Source organism: Equus asinus, chromosome 4 (assembly GCF_041296235.1).
Source record: "Equus asinus isolate D_3611 breed Donkey chromosome 4, EquAss-T2T_v2, whole genome shotgun sequence".
NCBI lineage: Eukaryota > Metazoa > Chordata > Mammalia > Perissodactyla > Equidae > Equus > Equus asinus.
Window position 1 is genome coordinate 109955009 of NC_091793.1, and position 23738 is coordinate 109978746.

Consider the following 23738-nt stretch of genomic DNA (forward strand, 5'->3'; position numbering starts at 1 on the left):
GCCAGAGAGGTAGCTTGTTTTCCCTATAAGCGTGAGTTATTTTATCCAATTTGCTGGCTGGGACCTAGCACCAAGCAAGGCCTGCGATCACAGAACAGGTGAGTTTTGATGATGTGTCCTAGACAAAGGCTGCAGAAAGTCAGGGAGCAGCATGAGGGCAGGGAGAGAGGTGCCGCAGAGAGCGCAGATGGGTGCTAAAATCTACCCCTGCCTGTTTCTGAATTTATCCTTAAATCTTTAAGTACTTGTTTGTTTTCTTGCAGTTCTGAGGGGTTCTGTAGATCATAAAAGCAGTCAACAAGCAGAATCCAACAGTGGCCATGCACAGACTTCAAGCAACTCTCCTGCCATCACTGAGAAAATTCGGTGAGTCTTATCTATAAATGTTCCCAGTCTTAAACTCAGGGGCTCTGTTCCAATGGACAATGAAACAGAAGTATTTCTAACACTGTTATTTTGGTAAGTTGGAAAAAGTGGAGCCACAAAGTGTTTCCCATCAGATTCTCCCATGTTAGAGGTCATTAATCTATGAGCAAAAGTCTTCATTGTATAGGACAACCTGACAGCAATCCTGCTTTTTTGGTTCTCTTCATGGTAAAGCCTGTACTTGGCCTCATTAGGTTAAAGCAATGGTTCTCAACGGGGGCAATTTTGCTCTTCTCTGGGATATTTGGCAATGTTGGGAGACATTTTTGGTTGTTACAACTTTAGGGGGAGGAGTTGTGCTGATGGCATCTAGTGGATAGATGCCAGGGATGCTGCTAAAATTCCTACAATGCACAGCATGATCCCTCACAACAAATTGTCCAGCCCAAAATGACAATAGTCCTGAGATTGAAAAACCCTTGGATTAAGCTAAAGCAAAAAGGGAGTATCATTTCCTGTTTACTTACAGGTTTTAGTTAAATATAATTCAAAACGAATTGAGCGTATTGCCCAGGGCCATAGTGCACTAATTTCAACGTACATCTGGGATGGTCAGGTCTGCAGAGGAAAATGACCCTGGCTAAATGTAGGCTCAGGTCGTTTAAGTCAGGCCAAGCCATGACATCAAGCACTGGAGACTCAAGGACCTCATAGGCCTCCTATTCCTCAAGGAAACTTTCATAACCTGCCTTCTCCCAGAATAGGTTTTCAGGCCTGTCATACATGTCACCAGGAGGAGGACACAACTATAGGAAGGAGTGGACCATGGCAAAGGGAAAGTCTAACTAGAATAAAGCTTGCTTTTCTTCTTTTCCTCCAAATTGATTGTGGGAATTTTCATTGAAATTTTACTCCAGGATTTGGAGAAAGAAGCAGATCATTAGAAAGTTCTTTGCATCTTTTCACCTGGAAAAAAAGGCAGTCGTGATATATAATTTTTAAAAATAATTGATTTTTTTAGATGTCTTATTAATATTTTTGAGACTTGACAAATTGGTCTCTAATTGTTGTTGGACTGGTTTTAAAGTAGGCAACTTTCTTAATAGTCGGACTAGCTCATGTAAGTAACAAGGGAATATTATAAACCTATCATCTCATATTAGAATAACAAAGTTTAGAATTTCTGATGCAACAGAAAGACCACTGAACTTAGCAGGTGGAAGACTTGGGTTCTGGTCCTAGTGCTGACATTTTCTAGCTGTTTTTCCTTGGACGAGTCAGTAAACCAGTTTGGTAAATGGCTCCAGCCCCAGCCTGACTCCCCTCAACCTCAGCTGATTACTAACTTTACTCAGAATCTCAGGAAAGTGCTGTGAGCAACTTCCACTTCCCTCCACCTTAGAATCTCCCCTGATCTTTAGCTACCCTTTCTTCCTTTGCTCCGATCTCAAAAGGCCACAGGTCCTCTTCCTTGCACAAGCTAACCCCCCATCATGTCCCTGCCCACCAGGCCCTGCCACCATCAGTTAGCCCACCCCTTGCTTTCATATCTTCCTCCCCCTGCTGCCTCTTCCCATTCTAACAAAAGCCGATTCTTAGCCCTGTCTCCCCACTTCTTACTTTTGCCATCAGACTGACATCCAGGTCATCTGCCTCATTCCCTCACCAACCTTTCTCTCCTTAATCCTGAAATCTGATCTGTGCCCTCCCCGCATCCCTAAAACTGTCCTTCCGCTCAGCTCTCATCACTAGAGTCTCATCATCATCAGACTCAGCAGCATTCAGTTCCATGGGCCCTACTGTCTTTGAATCACTCTCTTCCATGGGTGTCTGCAGTACTGCAGCCTTCAGGTTCTTCCTCCAAGAGATCCTTTTCTGGATCCAACTTCCACCCATTGCTGATATGTAGGCAGTTCTCCATGTCCTCGATTCTCATCTTTCTCTACTTCTCACCTGGGTGATAGCCTCTCTCACTGGTGTGTTCTAGTATCACCTCTCAGCTGTGTGAGCACGATTCTCAGATCTCTGTTCCGAGCTCCACACTCCTGTGCCCATTCCTGCTGGACACATATTCCTGATGGACACATCAGGACCTCAGCAGAAAAGCACCTATGAAAGCTGCTACCAAAGTACCTCCTCTGCCTGAACTTCCCACTTCTGCGAGTGGCACAAACGCTCTCTTGTCACCTGGCCTTGAAACATGGCAGTCATTTTTGATCCCTACCTCTCACTTAACCCCATCTCCAGTCATTTTCTAAGCATCCTTCCCTGGTCCAGGCCTGTCATTATCTCTTTCTCTGTCTCCATTCTCTCCTCTTTACAGATGAGCTTTCATTTCTGACACCTGATCAATCGTCCTAACACGTACTCTGACCTTTCAAAGAACTTTAATGGCTTCCCATTTTAGACCAAAATATGTTCAGACATGTCAGTCTGCTATTTTCCAAGCCTCTCTCTATCTTGCTCCAATTTGTCCTCCAGACTCACCTAGAGTCACACTTCTTATTGTTCTACCAATGCACCTTCCTCTGTTCTCTCTGCCCACTCCTTTCTGCTCAACTCTTACCCATTTTGTGAAGATATATTGTCATATCCCTTTCCTCCATGAAGACCTTAATTCTCTTTAACACTCCTTGAACTTTCATAACCCATTTATAACCGTACTACTCAAAGTCTTGGTTTGTGACAAAATAATGAACTTGTGTCTGACTATAAATCAACCCACTGCTTTCTTTATCAAGAAAGGCTTGTTGTGAAAGAAATATTAACTGAACTAAACAGTATTCTTGGTGATGAATTGATTGACATTTCGGCAGAAGCTTATGACATTGTGAGTGGTAATGGTTCACAGACAGAGTCCTAAGACCACACTGTGGTTTGTCGCTCTCTGTGGCTCTTCACATTTTGCTTGGTGATGTGGTTGACTGTGTGCTAGCAGGTCAGCTTCTCAAAGACGAGGGCTGAGTCTTGTTCCTCCCTGTTGCCAATACATGCAGTAGGTACTCAATAAGTTTATCAAGCCACTCTTCAAGACACAGATTTTTATGAGAGAAATTTTCTTCCTGCTCAATCTTTGGATGGTGGCAACAACAACAACATACAGAATAATTCCTCAGATGGTGTGTCAGGACATTCTTGTCCCAGGGGCCTGGGGTCCCATTTTTCCCTCAATGTGTGATGGTCACCTCAGTGCCCTGTGGATCAACCCAAGGGTTGACAGGAAGGAAGTCTTGGGGGCAAGTGGAAGATGGGCAGAATGAGAACAGAGGAGAATTGTGCCAGTGATGATGCTCTCAGCCACAAGTAACAGAACCTCCAACCAATAGACTCAAGGCTCCCTCAGGACAAGCGGTCCTAAGACAGAAGTTCCAGTGCTGGATCAGCCCCTCAGGGATGTCATCAAGGACATAGGCCCTTTCCGTTTCTGTGCTCTGCTACTTCAGCAAGTCAGCAATGCCTCCACTTATGGTCACAAGGTGGTTGAAGCAGCGCTAAGCATCACTTCCTCACGTGGCAATATCCACAGCAGGAAGGAAGAGGTGGATGGAAAGGGAGTTCACCTCACAAGTCTGTCTCTGTGTGTCAGAAGGGAACCCTTTCCCAGAAGTTCCCAGACACTGCCCTTGAATCTCATTGGCCAGAATTTACAGCTCTGCAGGGCAGCTGCAAGGGAGGCTGAGAAAGTAAGCACTGGCACTTTCAGCTTCCAGAGGAGAGAGTAGGCAAAGAAGAAAGGGCACTGTGTGCTAGAAGAGTCCCGAAGGGGTAGTGATGGGTGCAGATATATACCAGGGAAGGATGAAAGGATGGCAAAATCAGAGGGAAGAGATCATAAGGAAGACCCAGATACAACAAGAAATATTGCTGAGAATAAGAACGACAGGACATGTTGAAGTCTTCATTCAGGTTCACCCAACATTTATTGCCATGCCAAGTCTTTTCCGACAATTTTCTCATGTAATTCTCACACCAGCCTTTTGGGTTTGTGTTAGCGACGAGTAAACTGAACCTGGGGAAGCTAATCAGGTAGGTCCCAAATGCTGGCCCAGAGATCAGTGTTGGGTTGGATGTATCAGATTTACCTAATCCTGCTTTCATTCAGCTAGTCCGAGGTCACCCACTGTCACACAGAGAATAAATGGCAGGTCTGTGGCTTGAATCCAGATCTCCTGTCTCCAACAATAATAACAACAGCTCACATTTCGTATTCATTAACAACTTCCTGGGCAGTGTGCTAAGTGTTTTACATGCATTATCCTGTTTAATCCTCATAACAACCCTAAGGGAGAGGTACACATTTTGTAATTTCTAACATTTAGAGATTACAAGTGACTTGCCAATGTTACTTAGTAAAGTGACAGTCAGGATTTGGACGCAGGCTTTCTGACTCCAGAGCCCACACTTTTAACTGGTGCATTCTACTGCCTCTCTAGATTCCAGGCTCCAAATGCTTAGCCCATGGCATTTTCTACCCTCTGTTCTCTGTAACTGTCATTGCCCTAAATCTTAAAACACAATCAGCTAAGGAATAAACTCTGATTGGCATAAAACTGTCACCCTGTGATTGGTGGAGAAAATTCCAGCACCGAATTGTTGAGAGAAAGCCTATGGCCTCATGGGAGAAGGTGCTCCCATCTGTGCATGATGGGATGGAGTTAACTTGGCTAGGGAGAAGGAAACCTCAGGTTGAAAGTAGAAGTCAGTAGTTGGAGTGGCACTTTTGTGCTCCCCTTCCTACATGAGCCTGTAACCGTGTACAGTGAATGACAGAGTGGAAATAGTCTTTTATGTCATGAGGCTTTGTTCCCGTGATAGTAATCCTCCATTTTAATGCTGATAAGTACAATAGTGAGGATTATGCCCCTTAATTTAATTTGGCCTGCATATGGCAGAGCTCTCGCAAGTCTTTTATTTGACATTCTTTAGCCCAGCTAGCCTGTCGTTGTATAACAAGAAGTCCATATGAGGGAGGCAGATTGATAATGCTAGTGCAGATCTTTTTTTTTTTTTTTTTTTAAAGATTTTATTTTTTCCTTTTTCTCCCCAAAGCCCCCTGGTACATAGTTGTGTATTCTTTGTTGTGGGTTCTTCTAGTTGTGGCATGTGGGACGCTGCCTCAGCGTGGTTTGATGAGCAGTGCCATGTCCGCGCCCAGGATTTGAACCAACGAAACACTGGGCTGCCTGCAGCGGAGCGCGCGAACTTAACCACTCGGCCACGGGGCCAGCCCCCTAGTGCAGATCTTTTTGCCCGACAGCTTGTAACACACCCCCAGAGAAGCGGCTTCATCCTGGGCCACTTCAGCGAGGATTCAGACTCAGAGTGATGGGAACCTTCATGACTTAAACAGCTCAAGGGGAGCTGGCACCTCACAAGAGGGGAAAACCAGCACATATTTCTCCCGTTTGTCATCCTTGCAGCTCTGGGACTTGAAGCCAATTGGGCTGACCTCAGAATTGATGAGCCAGAGAAACAGTCTCCCAGTGAGGGCCGACTGTGGGCCAGATTTTCATGTGGGCTGTGAAGTACACATCGCCACGTATCTTGACAAACACTGTGTGAGGAGTTGTTGCAGAAATACGTGGCAATGCTAAGAAGATTAAACAAAACAAAACTTTTCTTTACACAGCAGGAGGACCTTTCCTCTCCCACCCTTCAATTCCATGCTCATTTTTCCTTCCACTTTCATTTCACTCCCTCAGTAGGCTAGTGCCCTCCAGCAAATTTTCTACCACTGTGGCTGAGTTAGTGCACTAAAGCATTGCAGGACCTCCTATGGAACCAGAGGGGAAAAGGCAGCAGGTACAATAGCAGTGGTAGGGATGGTGGCCTTCTTTTATGAAGTGCTTATGGTGTAGTAGATGCTCTATGTGTCATCTTATTCGGGTAGAAAGAGAATGGGCTTTGGTGACAGAACTGGGTTTGAATCTTACTTCAACCACTTACAAACTATGAGACTTTGGGAAAGCTCCTTAATCTTTCTGAACTTTAATATCCTAGGCTGCAAAAAGGGAATAATTTTGAGGATTAGAGATAATCTATGGAGAGGAACTAACATAGTTCTAGACACATAATAAATGCTTAATAAGGGATGATGGCAAGCTGCTGTTGGTCACGGTGATAGAAGTAGTAGCCATAATAGTAGTGTAGGGGAGGAGGACATTTCCTCTCCCCAAATGGGGGTTCATCTGGCTGGAGAACGAGTTAAATTCACATGAGACAGAATAGCAAGAGAAAATTAAACAAAGCTTTATGAGGAACCATGGCCCGGGGCCTCTCCTCCCGAAGGAAGAAAGGGCACCGAAGAAGTGGGGTGCACATAGTGGTTATATACCCCCAAACAGGGTGTTTCACATGTGATTGAAATGTCCCTCCCACAATAGTCACCAGATTGCCCTGTCACACAGCGCTTGATGGACACAGCAGGTAGTGGTCTGCTATCTCAGAGGGCGTAGCAGGAGGCAAGTCGATTGTCTGGAGCTGGGCGGTCACAGGTGAGCGCAGCAATCAGTTCCTAGCCTAAGGAAAGATGCTTAATCCTTAAGAAATGCCAACATTGGGAGGGGGAGGGAAGTCAGTTATAGGAGGTTATCAGACAGGCACAATAAAATGCAGATTTAAGTCCTTGCCTTTGGTATTGATTAAGAGTTTTTGGAGAGAAGGCCATCTCCTTTCTTCTTCCTGGTACAGAGAGGGAGGCACCCCCTACAGATAGAGATTTACCCTACAAATGCAAATGTGTCCCAACAAAGGGCAAATTCCATTCCTCAGAGCCTCCTTCCCTGTCCCAGTTTATCAAAAGCAATGAGCCTCAAATAATCCTGATGCCAAACAGATATATCTTGGGGTGGCCAATTCCAGGTCCCCACAGTAGTAATAGTGGTATTTGAAAGGTTCCTGTAAAGCTAACCTAATATGAAGGGTCAGGACCCCTCTGGCTTAGCTGCAGAGTGATAGACAAAAATAAACATTGAGGATTCCAGTATTTTAGAAACTTAACAGTACTCACTCTCTGCTTTAACTTGAGAGCCAAATTTTATTTTCTTGTGTTCGTGGCTCTTATCTCATGGATAACTCTGAGGTTGACTTTGGGCCCAAGACTCACCCTTGCCAATATGGCCAGGATTCCGCTGGCATACCCTCAAATTATAACTTTCAGACCTTACTTGATTGTTAGGGTTTTCTTAGAGTTTCTAGATTTTTAAAATATTAATCGGTCACATTTATTTTCAAAACCTTTTTGAAGCCAGAAACCGTATCAGCAGCTGACCGGAGTTTCAAGGAAAAATCTGTTTTGAGTTATATTTTTTCTTGTGGATTTGCTTATAGCTGTACATAAATATTTATCTGCACTATCTCAGCAAACCTTAAATCACCAGTGATCCTTATGCAAAGGATCCTTTTAGAACGATTGTGCATGTCAAGAATGTCAGCAATCAGAGTCTTCTTTATAGGACCAGATTCCAAGGACCAGAGGCCTCTTTTAAAATATTTGGAGCTTTTTGGTGGTTTTCAACGTGTCTTTTGTTTTCCTATTTCTGTATATCTGTTCATGCTGTTCCTTCTGAATAGAATTCTCTTGCCAGTTCTTTCTTTACCTGTTGATGTTTTACTTATCCTTCAAGGTGTCACTCATGTGGCACCTCCTGTAGCCCCTTGAAGGAGACCAGAACTAGGAAAAGAGCAGCCAAGGTGGGAGAAATAGAGTGGGCCATGGCCCAGAGGCAGGATATGTGAGGGGCACTCTGGGGAGGATGGGATGTCCAGCGGGATGAAGGCTGAGGGTGGGGTGGGAGTGGAGTGATGCAGAGAGAACTGTTACAGAGAATAAGGCAGGTGGGAACCAGAATGTGGGAGGTCTTAAAAGCTGCACAAAATATTTTGGACCTTATTCTATAAGCCAAAAGATGCACACCCACGTCATTGGATACAATATGGTCTGTAGACATATTTTGTTTGGCCTGCACAATGTTTTGAAATTCTAAATTAGTTTCCAACATATAAAAATAGAAAGATTTCATATAACAATTCAGATTTCTGATGGCTCTTGAAAAATTGGAGTATCTAGCAGCAATCTGCTAGAACTGAGTAGAAGCTGTTTCCATTGATACCAACTCAGTGGGCTGCTTATTAATTCATGGCCTGGCCCCTTGAGCATCTGAGTTTGACTCCAGCCCACCATGTGCAGGGGCACCATGCAGATAGAGGGAACGGTTTGGGTTCAAACTCTGGAGGTAGACTGTGTCTCTTCAAGGCCCAGGTCTATGTCCAATAAGTTCAATGCCCTTGGGCAAGTTAAGCATATTTCTAATAATGGTACCTACCTCAAATGGCTATTGTGAGAATAAACTATAGGAAATATCTAAAAGACTACCTAGCATGTAGTAAGTGCACAAAAATGCTAGCTGTTATTACTATATTCTACATAAGATAATAAACTCCAGGGCTAAAACTATCTGTCACTCATTTCTGTGTAACTCACCGAATCTAGAATCTTTGGCCATTATAGGCATAAAATAAAAGTAATGGATGAATGAATATGTGCTCCTTAATTTTTATTTCTGTTTGGTCCAAAGCTAAACTTAATCACTTTGTGCTCTAGAAATGCTTCCTATTTATCTTGAGTCTGACTCAAACGTAATAATTAATTTTTGATAAAGTAGGAACCTGGTTTTCTTCAAAAGCCAACAGTACTAGCAAAATAAGTAAAAGGAGGTGCTGTTAACACTGTGTTGTTTTTCTGTAATGGATCTACCTTCCTAATTCAAAAATAAGCCCCAAGTATGAGAAAATGCTTAGTTATGTTTTCTTTAGAAGCTCAGTTATTGACAGGTAGCTGTCTATGGTTAATATCTTAATTTAAGGGTGAGTTGCTAGGAACCAGCACCTAATGAACTTAGGCAGAAAGGATGTTAGAACGTATGTTTGACTTGGGTTCTATGACCACACCCAACCCCACTTCAAGGCAATGTTTTTGTGCCTGGTGCCTCAGACAAAGATGGAGTATCTCCAGAAATGATTTGGACAGTCGGACTGAGAACTAATTTCCAGTATGTCCAACATATCATATACATCTGAAGTTATGACAACACCCCACTAAGGCCTTTAATGTGATCTCCTGTGGACATGAACTTTTGTGCTTATGTTAATCTTCCCTAAACACATTGGTCATCAGCAAATTAAACCATCAGCAAATGATGGCATGAGCTCTGCAAAGTTGACCTGCAAGGTTGAATTCACTTTCTTTCTGGAAATCTTGTACATTTACAGAGAACATGGGTCCAGTGACAATCTTATTTGTATAAACATCACCTAAAACTGAATGGTGTATTCAAGATTCTAAAAAGTTCTCTAACTTTGTACTTTAAATGTCAGATGGCTCTCTTCTTTTTTATAAAAAATCAATTTTTTAGTATGATGATGCCTCTACTTTTTCTAAAGAAATCTCAATCCGTTTGCTTGCTTTTCTTCTTTCTTTCTTTCTTCCTTCTTTCCTTCCTTCATTTCTTCCTCCCTCCCCCACCTTCCTTCCTTACTTTTCTTTCCTTTCCTTCCCTTTTTTCCCCTTTCCTTTCTGTCCTTCTCTCACTCTCTTTTTCCTTCCTCCCTCCCTTCCTATCTTCTTTCCTTCCTTCTCTCTCTCTTTCTGTCTTTGTCCTTCTCCTTATACAATCAATACCTACATCTCTAAAGTTCTGGTTTCTAATCTAAATGACAGTTTCAGGAAATGGCAAAATCTGGCAAATTCTTCTGGCCGTTTTGCCATCCCTTACCCCCTTCCTACATTACTCATTTTGTGAGTGTAGGAAATTCTAGAAACTCAGCACATCTCTGATATCTGCTTTGCTTATATCCTCATCCAGACCTTTGCTGTATTCAGTCTCAGAATGCATTTTTGACAAAAATGCCTTTGCATATCCAGCCTATTTTGAAAGAAAAGAAAACTTGTTCAAGTTGAAAATATTTCAGGAAATAAAATTTGTGTAAAAATGAATTCTATGTAAAAGTGTTTCATTATCAACATTTAAAGAAACTGAGACTATAATCCTACAGATTGAAAGATTAACTTTGTACATTTCCACAGCCTTATTAACTTTATTTCATTTTCTTTGGTTAGAAGGAAAAAATATTAGTGTTTCAGTTCTAAGTGTATTTTGTGAATTAAATGGCAGTTGGCGCCTACCTGTAGGACACAAATATGCCAGCATATTTTCCATTAGCATTGCCCTAATCTCTTCAGATTAAGGAGGAACCTGACCAAGTATTCGCCACAGAAGCTGTTGACAGTAGTAATGCCACACTCTCTCTGTGTGCATATTAGTAACTTCTCAGACTTGTCTCCTTGATGAGTAGACAAAACAGGAGGAGGGTTGAATGTTTTCTTTTCATCTGAATGGTATAGGTTGGGAAAACAGAGAGGAATAGAGAGCCTTGGTGAAACAGAGCTCTAGTGACTGCTGTCATTGGGAAATTAGATAATAAACAGTCCCTGATACCAAGATTCTAATGGCCTTATATCAACACAGTTTGGCCTTCCAAGCTCTAGCCCAGACCCTCCCCAGAGAGCTCTTTGTGTCAACAAGAACAGCCAGCATTCCTGGCCAGCTCCCAGCACTCAGAGTGGGGCTATCACTTTTGTTTGCTTTGCAAATATCTTAATGGGAAGTGGTTCAACACCACCTATGGGTTAATCTGAGGGGTTCTGCTTGGCAGCTGTTAGCTCTGAGAACCACATGGCTGCTCTCAGATGGAGGGAGTCAGGCTGACAACTACCCAGCGCCAGGTTGAGGCATCTTCTTTGCTTATTGGATTTACTGACTGGCAGGAAACACCTTGTTGTCTTTTATTTTTAGTTTGTTCCTACTGAGAGGGTAAGGATGTTATTCTCAGATCCAACTGTGCTTTTCCCTCTAAGGCAGGGCAGTTGTTTGCATTAGTTTCACTAGCATGCAACATACTTCTTTCACCTAAGCTCATTCTCATAGAATCTGAAATTTGGTATTAAAAGTGGCATGTGGTGGTGGTGGACGCAGTGGTGTCATTGCAGGAAGAAGGATATAGTATATTATCCTGCAGGGAGAGCAAAGCTACAGCCCTGTCTTCACCTGGGATCTAAAAATAGAATAGATACTCAGTTTCTTAAGAATTCCTGATATACTGTTCTCTTCATTTTTTCTTCTCTTCTTGAATTTGGCTTTCACTTGTCTTGACCCATGGGAATGCTTCCCCAGGTTACTTGGCCAAGTCGTGTCTCTCTTGATCTGTCACCTGACATTAGGACAAATGAGCTCTTTCTTAATACTTTCCTTACTGGATTTCAGGCAGGGTTGGATGGTTTCCACAAAGCAGGTTAGGGAAGTTCCTAGAGTGATAACCGACTTGTAGACAGTTTCCAATTGCTCCACTTATAAAAATGCAAAAAGTTCAGATGACTCTTTGGTTTCTGGAAAAAAAGGTCCAGCTACCTAAAGGAACAGTTCAGCCTTGCTTCTAAGACCTTTATCCTTTCCTGAAGTCTTCCACACCTATTTGTAGGGTTGCCTTGGTGGTAGAGAGCAAAGGCCCTAGAGCCTACTAGACCTGCTACAACTAAGGGTAAAATCTTGATAAGCTTACGTATTTTCTCAAAGCATTCATCTCCTCATCTAAATGGAAGATAAAATGGCATGATGTCTACCTCACCAGGTCATGAATGTTAAATGAGATAACATATACAAAGTACACAGCATCTCATTTGAACATAAAAAGCCCTCATAAATAGTAGTACTAGGAGGAATTATTGTTGTTATTGCTGAAGAATCGACCTTTCTTTATGTAATCTTCAGTATTAAGCAGTCTTTTCTAAAGGACTCATTTTGAAGTCTGTTACTCCCAACCCCATAAAATATAAGCCAGTGCCAAATTTAGGACAATTGGCATATCAAAGTAATGATAATAAAAGAACTTAGTGTATTGAATAAAATAAGAATTCAGGCATTCAGATTAACAGAAAGAAAAGAGGAAAGAAGGGAGGGAGGGAAGAAGAAACAGGGTAAGCTTTTCCTTGCAGTAAGATGTAAAATAATAAATGTAGAAGAAATTATAAAAACAGAAAATTACCATTTGGCAACTACCAAAATAATCATTGTTTCAGGTAAGAATCATCAATGGATGCTAAAACTAGTAGGTGAACATTTAAGGAGTAATAAGCTATTTGCATAGTCTCAGAGATCTCCATAAGATACTCATTAATTACCAAAGGATGGTGGGGAAACCTGGCAGACACCACCTAAACCAAGTGATGAAAGTTAGCATCACCAGTAATCAGACAAATTGACAGCCTCTACCTCCTGATGGGATGCACTGAGAAGAACACAACATCACTTCTGTGAATTTCTTGCCAAATGTGCATAACCTGAATTTAATTATGAAGAAGTCACAGACAAACCAAACAGAGGAACTTTTCCAAAATGATTGACCTGTAGGCTTCAAAAGTAAACATAAAGGAAGACTGAGAAACTATTTCAGATGAAAGAAAAGTAAATGAACATGACAACTGAAAAAATATAGGATCCAGGATTTTCTTTTGTTATGGCAGACATCATTGGGACAATTAACAAAATCTGAATATAGTCTGTACATTGGATAATAATATTGTATTAATTTCCTGATTTTGCTCATTGTACTATAGTCATATAAGAGAATGATCTTGCTTTTAAGAAACATGCACTGAAGTATTTAGAGATCACTGCTAGCACTGATATGAGGATTAAATTAGATGATCCAGTCAAGTCCTCTGCACAGTAATGCATTGTTCAGCTGTTCTGGCTGTGCTGTGGCCCTCAGCCCAGGGCCATGCATGATTTCAGGTCACAGTGCTCTTCTTCACTACTGCATCTTAATTCCATCTCTCAGCCTGAGGCCGAGTTTTCTCTTGGTTCCTTTGGTTGCTGACAGAGAACTGAAGTAGACTTTATGGGTGGCTCTTGGCTGACTGTCTTTTTTACCAATGAGGCAAACATTCTAAGCAGAATGAAGAAAAGCCTTCTGCTCCTACCTTAGACTTTACACAATGACAACTGCCTGCAAAAAAGAAGTAAAGGAGGAAAAAAAAAGAAATGAGAATGCAAAGACTGGCAGGTTAAGACTGGATGGGCTCATGGTTGGGAACCGCAATGGGGCAAACAATATCAAATTTAAAGAGCTCAGTGGGATTTGGGATATTAGCATAAGTACATAAATCCAACTAGTGCTAACTTAGAGCAATGGCATTATGGAACATTTATCAGCCTTTTTGAGCCCTTTTGATGAATTTGTCCTTGAGCCATGTTCTAAAACTTAAAATAATTGTGTCCAAGAGCAAGCAAATATCCATGTATTTAAGTGTAATTTGCACATTCCGCTCATTCAACAGTGATACTGATTGGGAGTGAGATACAAGGTATGCATTCAGAATCATTAGAAAAATTACCAAGTAGCCAAACCTAATGAGAAAAAAATACAAAAGTCATGATCATTCCTTCTTCTTTCCTTTTTCTTCCTGCAGTAATGGTGATCTTGTTTTGCACTATTATTGTTTGTTTCCACTTCTCCTATACTCTTTGTATTTCTGTCGCATCATATATTAAAGGCCAGGAATAATATTTTCCCTCTTTAGAAGTCAGGAAATGCCAATTAAGGGGCCTGCCCTGTGGTGTAGCAGTTAAATTCGTGTGCTCTGCTTTGGTCACCCGAGGTTCACTGGTTCGAATCCTGGGTGTGGACCTATACACTGCTTGTCAAGCCATGCTGTGGCAGGAGTCCCATATACAAAGAAGAAGATGGGCACAGATGTTAGCTCAGGGCTAATCTTCCTCAGAAAAAAAAAAAGAAAGAAAAGAAGTGCCAATTAAAATAATAATGAGGTAACACTGGTTTGTTTTGGTTTTTTCCCAAAGAGGTAAGCAAAGATTAAAAAGACCAATAGTACCTAATGTTGGTAATATGATGGGAAATGGGTCCTTTCATACTTCTATGGATGTCAGTGTTAATTTTTGTTACTTTTTAGAAGAGCATTTGATAATATAACTCAAAAGCATTTAAATAAGCAAAAAATTTGTCGCACTTCGACCCAAGAGCCTCACATTAAGATTTATCCTAAGGAAATATTTGGACACGTACTCATAACTATATGTACAGAATATGTAATGATCCACTTATGATAAAACTGAAAACAACTTATCCAAAAATAAGAGATTAGTTAAATCACTTATAATAATCACCTGATGGAGTACTATACAGTCATAAATATGACCTACATGCACACTTGCATATATGTGTATTTCACACAAATATATGGAAAGATGCTTATAACTACGAAAAGTAGGTTATGATAGTGAGTATGTCATGAACCGTTATCTTTAAAAATGTATATTATATGCATAGAAAAGCATCTGAAAAGACATACACCAGGATATTAACAGTAATTGTATCTGAGTGTGGAGATTATCCCTGATCTTTTTTCTTGAATATCTGTATTTTATTTATTTATTTATTTATTTATTTATTTATTTATTTATTTATTTTGTGAGGAAGATTGGCCCTGAGCTAACACCTGTTGCAAATCTTCCTCTTTTTTTGCTTGAGGAAGATTGTTGCTGAGCTAACACCTGTGCTGATCCTCTTCTATTTTATGTGGGACGCTGCCAGAGTGTGGCTTGACAAGCAGTGCTAGGTCCACGCCCGGGATCAGAACCTGCAAACCCTGGGCCACCAAAGCATAATGCATGAACTTAACCACTATGCCACCGGCCAGGCCCGAATATCTGTATTTTATACAGTACAACAGTGAATATATATTATTTTTTAATCCAAAAAATTATTTTTTAATGATAAGAAGAAAAAAGGGAAACATTTTGCCACTAGTTTTACTTACTTTGAGGAGAAATTCAGTTATTAGTTGTTTTAGTCACTTACTTTGAGGAGAAATTCAGTTGTTACTATACTTTCATTGATCAGTGATTGGTGAATATTCAGGCCATTTGGAAATTTGGAACATTTTTATCAACTAAAAAGCAAAGAAGAAAAGACAAAATTGACGAACACAGCAATGGGAACAACTCTGATATCTCAAAAGCCAAGTGGCTTATGGTACATACTCTTCTTCGCTCTCCCTCCCTTGAACAAAATCTAATAAAGCTCACCTTCACTAGGTGATTTGCAAACGCTTTTAATTGGTCAGTATGTGGCACCAGATGAGTAAGTTACAGAACCAGGTTTTCAGTGTGGTTCTGCTCAATAGATTGTGCGAATACACCAGGGAGCCTCCACCTCTGCCCAGAGTGAGAGAGGTGGCTGGGTTGGGGTCAGAACAAGAAAGACTCTTCAGAGATGCTGATACCTGAGCTACAGGCTAGGGATGCAATGACCAGGTGGGCAAGAGGGAGATGGTATTCCAGGTAAAAGCATGCAAGTATGAATGCAACGCTGGGGAGATTTAGTGGGTGCTTGGCAAATACTTATTGGTTGTGGTGGTGGTAGTAAATGGAACACACAAAAGCATTCTAGAAATCCTAGCTTTCCAGTCTTTGTAATAAAACATGCATTAAATTATGCATTTTGGGTGCTTTTGAACTTAACACGATAACTTGTGTTTTTCTGAAAACTTTTTGTTACCTTTCAATCCTCTGTGCCTTCAAAACTATTTAAATAAATATAAGCAGTAAGAAGTGTATGCAGTGACACCTAGCTGATGCAAATCAGGGAAGAGTAGATGCGTAGTGACAATGTGGGGAGATTCAGATCTGGGTACTCTTCCTCATTTATACCCTCAGCCCTTAGAATGTTCAAATTCCATATAAGAACTAAATAAGAATGCTAGAGTTGCCAAATGGAGTTCAACCTGTGGCCAGTTCACATGGAAATCCTGTTAGCACTCAGGTCAGCAAGGGATCTTTCTCAAGGACAGTGTCTTCTCTGCTGTCCTTCCTTAAATGTCTTAATTTACCTTCAGAACTTGAACTTATTAAAACCATTTCTGAAGTTTACATTTTCTATTATCTTTCATGGTAATAACTTCCATAAGGAAAGTTATATGACTTATTTCTCTGAAACTTGCCTCCCTCAAGATTCACAGGGCTCCAAGTATGTTAAAATATCTTGGTCTGAGCATATCTTTTGCAGCATGATTGACTGCTACTTTTTGGGAACAAGAAATCGACCTCTTATTCAGAGCTCCATGTACAAAAGATTTTTTTCAGAGCTATGAAAGAAGCGGGAACATATTTGCTTGGTTCTCCTAGTTAGCCATTCTCCCAGGGCTCCCGGGTAAGACATGAGTTTACAATGAGAACTACTCCCAAATCTAGAGACACTAGGAAGCTAACCAAAAATCAACCCACAATGAATTAGATGCAACCTATCCTGTTTTAAAATTAGAATATGCTTTTAAGTGTGAACGACTATGGGTTTCTCAGTTTGTCTAGAAGCCATTCTAAATTATAATTCATAAAAGATAAGACAAAATCTTGCAAATTTTATCAAAGTTAAGAAAAACTGCACAAAGAAATTTAAATGAAGTTTAGAAAATGGAGAGTCAGAGAGTAACTAGTGTGTCTCTATTCCTGTCCAAGAAAAAAGGTACTGATTCTAACCCTAAAGTAAAAAGGCTAATTGCAAGACTATCTTGGTTGATCCAATCCTCAAAGAGCACCCTGCTTCCTCTGCTCGACTTCTGATGCATAATTCAGTCCAGAGTCTATCAGTCAACTAGTGAGGGGCAAAGGATGGTCTCGGTCGTACGACTCACTGTGAAATCACACACTAGCATTCTACTTTTCAAATATGACTCTTCTGAGTTTGGTTAGTGCAGCTCACCTCCCAAGAAAATCATCACCCCTCAATGAACTAGCAAACTGAATTTTGGAGCCTGCAAAGCTGAGACCCAGTCCTTAGAACATGGTGACTTCAGCCAGCCCAGCATGACAAAGCCAGCTGGCCTCATGGATCTTTGCTGCATGAGAAGAGAGATGGTGGGCGTTCTCAGCAGCCACAGACTGGTGAGCCAGCCTTCACCTTGCCTCTCATTCAGTCACACTGGGATCAGAGTTTAAGAAGAGGGAATTAGACATGAGTTTATTTTGGGGCTTTTGCAGGACAGATGCCCAGCAGAAGGGTTCTCAACAGTGACTGAGAGTTTCTGTCTCCCCTAGAACCCACAGTTGAATGAACTGAGTGCGGTGAAGCAGCCAAGTGGCCGAGCTCTGGAGACAATCTGCTTGAGACTTTAGTTGTGGCTTCTGAGGCTAGAGAAGCCCTAGAAATAAATATGCAGGTGAATCATATAGAGAGAGACAGCTACCTCCTAGTCACCACTCTTTGATAACCAGATTCACAGCTTGTGCTGCTTAGCATGTAATACCTAATAGAGGCTGAGGACAGTGTTGTTTTTTAAAAACTTTCCTATAGATTCAAAATCATATCATGCTTTAAAAATAATTCCTTAATATCATCTAATACCAATCTGTGGTCAGATTTCCCCAGTTGTTCCGAGAATGTCCTTTACACCTGTGTTTGTCCGAGCCGGGATGCAATCCAGGACATGACATTGCATCAAGTTGTTATGTCTGTAAATTTCTTTTAGTATACAATACTCCCTTTTTTCATGGCACTGACTTTTTAAGAGATTGAGCCAATTATCCCATAAAATAGCTCACCTTCCATATCTGTCTGCTTCATTCTTTGTGGTCTTAGCTTATTCCTTTATGCCATGTGTTTTGGATAAACTGTAAGTTAGATCTAAAGCTTTGATTAGATTCAAGCTAAATGTTTTTAAGCAAAAGAAAAAATATAAATATCCTATGTGATGTCAAGTACTTCATATTGCCTCACCTCACAAGACAGTATTGCCTGGGCATTAGTGGTGCTAAGGTTGGTACTGGATTAAGATGGTGTCCTTCTGATTTCTCCAACATTTAGTTACCTGCTCCTCTTGTGACCAGGAAAAAGGAATCTGTCCAGTGGTCCTTTGGTACCATATGAATGTCCTGTTCCCCATTAACCATTTGTCTAAAGGTTTTATCAGCAATTGATAATCTTTGCCTGAATCAATAATTTCCCTTTGGAGTTTCCTTTTCTGTGGCAGCCGGTCTTATGCTGCACTGTTTACTAGTTATGACATAAAGCAAGTCATTAGCTTCTTGACTCTTACTTCCCTCACCTATAAAATAGGTATAAAAATAAAACCAATCCAGAGGCCAGCCCAGTGGCCTAATGGTTAAGTTCACGTGCTCTACTTCAGCAGCCTGGGGTTCACAGGTTTGGATCCTGGGTGCAGACCTACACATTGCTTGTCAAGCCATGCTGTGGCAGCATCCCACATACAAAATAGAGGAAGATTGGCACAGATGTTAGCTCAAGGACAATCTTCCTCAAGGAAAAAGGGGAAGACTGGCAACAGATGTTAACTCAGGGCCAATCTTCCTCACCAAAAAAAATAAAAATAAAAATAAAACCAATCCATATAGTTTTTGGAAGTATTAGTTGAGATAACCATGTATCCATGCTTTGCCAGGTGCCTAGTGGCATGTATGCATGCAATAAGCATTGGCTATTTGTTATTACTGTGCTTTTCCTTATTTTGGTGGTGACAGCTTGCAGAGCATTATCCACTTACTGCCAGTCTCAAGTCCCTGAGGCAATTGACAACTTATCTGATGAAATTGCTGCAAAGGGGTTGTGACAGTTAGACTTTTGAAGAATATTGACTTGTAGACCATTTTCTAAAGGCAAATGGGAATTTGTTTGAAATAAGTGCTGCTTGGATCAGTGTTTCCTAAGGCGTGTTATAGGAACTAGTAGACCCCCGACACGCTCCATAGGAGAAGGGTTCTATTGTTAAAATAACCTCTGGAAAATCCTGCCCATTCTTTTCCTCTCTTAGGGTTTCATTGTGCATATTATTAAGTTAAAAGTTCTAGAAAGCCTCTCAGGAAAGAAACCTGCTTAACTTTGCTTAATCAAATATTTTCTCACCTGTTTGCCTGTGGACACTACCACCCTGCCTCTGCCTTTTTAGAACCAAGTAATACATATAAACAGTACATTGAGCTGCCTTAGAATCGTCCAAAGGCTTGAGTGAGGAGGGAGTCGAACTGATGAGCCAACCCCCAGTAGAGAGTTGGAAGGTGTCTGCCACTGGCCTTTGGATCCTGAAAAGCTGTGCAAGCTAGAGGAGTTCTTAAGAGGTTCATTTCTTTCTTGGGGCAGAAAAAGCAGAAATTGATTGTTGAAACAGCCAAACTCTTTTCCTTAGATTTTCTCCAGAGCTTATCAGGACTCCTAGAGGATCTCCGAGTCCACCTGTCGTGTAGGTGTCCCACCACCACCGGGATTGCCTAGGCTGATAGGAATGAGTCCCTGGGGCCAATGCACAGAGACCAAACCACATAGAGGGTGTCACGGTTCCGAGAAAGAGCAGAAGATTTGGAGTCAGACGAACAGGGGTCGGTGTCATAGCTCTACCAGGCATTCACCGTGATCCCTGGGCAAATCCCTTACCCTCTCTGAACTTCAGTTTCTTCATCTATATAATAGTGACTGTTAAAGCACTTAGCTCAAATGGTTGTGAAACTCTCATTAGATACATAAAAGCATTTTTCAAAATATTAAAATTTCCTAATTTATTTACTTTTTATTAATTTACTTTTAATGTTAAGGGTATTCTTACTGATCTTCATGGCTCATATTTTGGGGGTCCACTAGTCATTCTTTTATTCATTCAACTTATCTAATATTTATTGAGCCACTTACAGTGTACCAAACACTGGGTTAGGTGCCAATATAAAATATAGAGTAAAGCAGATCTAGTTCCTGCCTTCATGGAGCTTACATTCCATAAATATACACACAAATAAATTTATCATTGAAACCACCTCTCCTCAGGTACTGATGTGATATTTAAAAATTCGGTATATTGCTATAAACTACTATAAATAGATGCATTTGAAGGTAATATGCATGAACTGTTCACAAAAAAATCAGAAAATGAATTTGTCAGTTTAAATAAAGAATAAGATTATTAATGTAGAACTAGAAGAGACCTTGGGAATAATTTATCTCAATCCCCTCGTTTTATAGATGAGGAAAACCAGAACCCTGAGTACTACAGAAATTTACTCAGTCACATATTTGTGTGTGTGTGTGTGTGTGTGTGAGAGAAAGAGAAATTAGGGATCTTGAGGCCAGGGTTAGAACCTAGATTTCCCTTCCCGTAGGCAGTGCTTTCCACTCTGCTGGATTCCATCTGAAAGGGATTGTAAGAAACAGATTCTATTTTAACAGTGTGTTATGATGATCACACTTTGGTACAGTGTGTTCCAATTATAAGAAATTGGGGATGAAGCACAATTGATTTTTCCAACGTTTGGTCCATGAGACATTAATATTTTAATAGATGTTAGGTTATCACTTTTTAAGTTTCTCGGTCAAATTGGCTCAGGAAACCCTGCATCCCCCCCCCCCTTTAGAAATCCATAAATGCGTATTGTGATTGTAAAAGATCGTTCCTGCAGTAAGGAAACCTCTTCAACTCTGGACAACTCAGCGTTTCCCAAACTTGTTTGACTAAGGACTCTGTTTTGAATTATTTAAAAATGTGATTAATGTGCTGGAAAGTGCAGCCTTAGCATCAGTGTGGTTGCCTTCTTGGTAAAGTTTGTGAAAGCTCAAAAGTAGACCAAGTTGGACTACACACCTTTAAAAAGGGCAGTGTCTTGGGTCTTAGGATCTCAGGCTGACTGTGGGTGTAGGAGCTACACCTCATAGGATGCATTTCCTTAAACTGACCATGTCCTTTTAACCAAGGACTGGAATGGGAAACAATGAAAGTTTAATTTAAGAGTATGTTTTGATATATCTTTGGAGGAAAACAACTCTAAGTGTTTTAATTATCATTTTCAAGCATTTTAAAAATTATTATTTTTATTTTTAGGTATTCACAAGCCCAGAGTTCTCCAAAAGGGTGTGGTGTCTTCACAGGACATCCAAATAAGGTAGCTGAACATCTTGATTCTGAGGTAACTGTGTATCCTTATTTCAGACTCGTCCAAGTCTGTGGATGTGAAGCCTGTCTGTGGCTACTTGGTCGGGCCATCCAAACATGAGACTGTTAGTGATATTTTGAAGTCTTTGAGACAAAAGCCTAGCTTGCTAAAGAACTTTGGTTCAGCAGAGAGACAGGGAGGTACAGCGAAGAGAGAATCAAAAGCCTGGAAATTTGCTGCTGAGAATAAATGCTAGCTGCTCCCTGAGGTGATTTGTCTGTGCACTCCACTCTCTACAGATGTTAGAGCCTCTTTTTGAGTAAGGACCCGAGGTTCTTTGGTAGCACTTTGATATCCTGCTCGAATTCAATATGTGAAATGGAGGCGTCTCTCTGTGACTTGGAGCCCACAGCAGGCTTTGAAGTCTGATCCAATTTTTGCTGCCTACTATTTGATGTTGAAAGGATGAAATGAAGAAAATGTACAGTTTTTGCCAGTAACTCTGCTGAGCATATGTAAGATTAAAAAAACAAAATCCTTTGGATGATGTACTTAGAAATGTTAAGTAGATTAATACCTTCCTATAGGTTTTCTTTTTTCTTTCTTAGGGATAAAAATTAAGTATAGAAGAAAATCAGCACATATCTGCTTTTATATTCTGGACTATAATTAATTTAAGAAGGGGCTAGATTGACTTGTTCAAAGGAAGACGTGAATGGAGCACAAGGTGTTGAACCTTTACTACTAATTGCCCCAAGGAGAGGATCTCCACTCAATTTTAATGCAAGACAGGGGCAACTTACAGCATGACCCCAGTATACTTAGTTTCTTCCTCATACAGTTGGGGTTCGGGGTCCCTTCATTAAATGGAAGCCATGTCCTTAAAGCTGCTTCATCAGAGGATAAAAATAATGTTTCTCTTACCGGGTCTTTCTGAAGCACTCAGTATCTGGAACTGACTCACTGTCTTCTCGGACATGCCATGCTGCTCCAGATCACCCAGGACTAAGTCCCTCAAGGGGAGCCCCTGCAAAACCTGGTAAGAAGAACATTTTTGATTGCACGCTGCTTCTACCATTCACGTGCTTGTGTACTTTTTAATGAGTTGTTTGGGCAGGACTGTCTAGAAGACAGGACTCAGATAGTAATATGACTTAATGTTAGCAAAAAGTGCAGGTTTGGGAAGCCATAAAGGCTGGAAGCAAAACTTGTATTAAAGGTAGCATTTTACTGCCTACCTATGCCACTTAAGTTTACTTTTCTGAGGGAAGAAAATACTTTTCCCTTCGGTTATAAGAACCTCAAATTAGGAAACTGCTTCAAACTTCATTTTGTTAAAGAAAAGATAAACAGCTGACCAGCTTTCAGTGGAGCAGATCATTCAGGATCCAAATCCAGGGCTTGGTAAAGAATGTAAATTTAGGGGCCCGCCCCGTGGCTGAATGGTTAAGTTCACGAGCTCCACTTCGGCGGCCTGGGGTTTCACTGGTTCAGATCCTGGGCGCAGAAGTGGCACCGCTCGTCAGGCCAAGTTGAGGTGGTGTCCCACATGCCACGACTATAAGGACCCACAAAGAAAGTACACAACTATATACCATGGGGCTTTGGGGAGAAAGAAGAAAAAAAAAGATTGGCAACAGATGTTAGCGCAGGTGCCAATCTTTAAAAAAAAAAAAAAAGAAAGAATGTGGATTTAGTAAGTAGTTCTACCCTTTTGGCAACATGGCCACTCTTTCAGCAGGAATACAGACATCTTGCCATACTCCTTTGGGAAATAGCTATTTCTGGCCCCTTTTCTAAATTCTTTTCCACAGAACATCTTAAAAGTCAGTTTTCAGGCTTATGAGTGGCTATAATCAGTACTTCTAGAAGATAAAATAGAAGCATGATCACAAGAAATATTTATGAACCACAACATACAAAGGACAATGTGGACCATTCCAAAGAAAGAAACCTTTTAATGTAAAATACCACCTTTACGCTTACTATCGACCTCATCTATTTTTCTGAAATATTTTTCTCAGGACTCTCTTTTTAGCCTGTTTTTCAGTGACAAAGTAGTATTATATGAAGTGGAAAATGCATAATAAATATGTTCGGACCTCCAGTCCATATGGAACTTAAGCTCTTGGAGAAAGACAAGAGAGGATGAGTGTATTATAGCAGAACCTTTTAAATGGATATGAAGAAATGATAAGCTTGTCAAAGGGAATATTGTCCCCACAGCCAGATAGTGTTCAGGAATACGGCCACAATGAGGTCGGGGTAGGAGTAGTTACAGGAAAGAGGAAAATTTAGGGAAAAGACAGTGTAGTGGAGCAGAATCCATTATGCAAGAATTTAGTTGGCATTTTTCTCTATCCAAACAGATAA

General features: G+C 40.8%; 1 protein-coding gene across 7 annotated transcripts in view; it reads left to right on the forward strand.

The window, feature by feature from the left end:
* Positions 1 to 23738, forward strand: part of MYO3B (myosin IIIB) — a 414167-nt gene that overhangs the window by 302683 nt on the left and 87746 nt on the right. For 5 of the 7 annotated variants that reach the window (XM_044768737.2, XM_070508081.1, XM_070508082.1 and 2 more), the window contains 3 exons: positions 264 to 366; positions 21314 to 21398; positions 22305 to 22404. In XM_044768737.2, coding sequence (XP_044624672.1) covers positions 264 to 366; positions 21314 to 21398; positions 22305 to 22404 — 288 coding nt within the window. The remainder of the gene's footprint in view (positions 1 to 263; positions 367 to 21313; positions 21399 to 22304; positions 22405 to 23738) is intronic. The other 2 variants (XM_070508083.1, XM_070508084.1) reach the window with 1 other exon arrangement.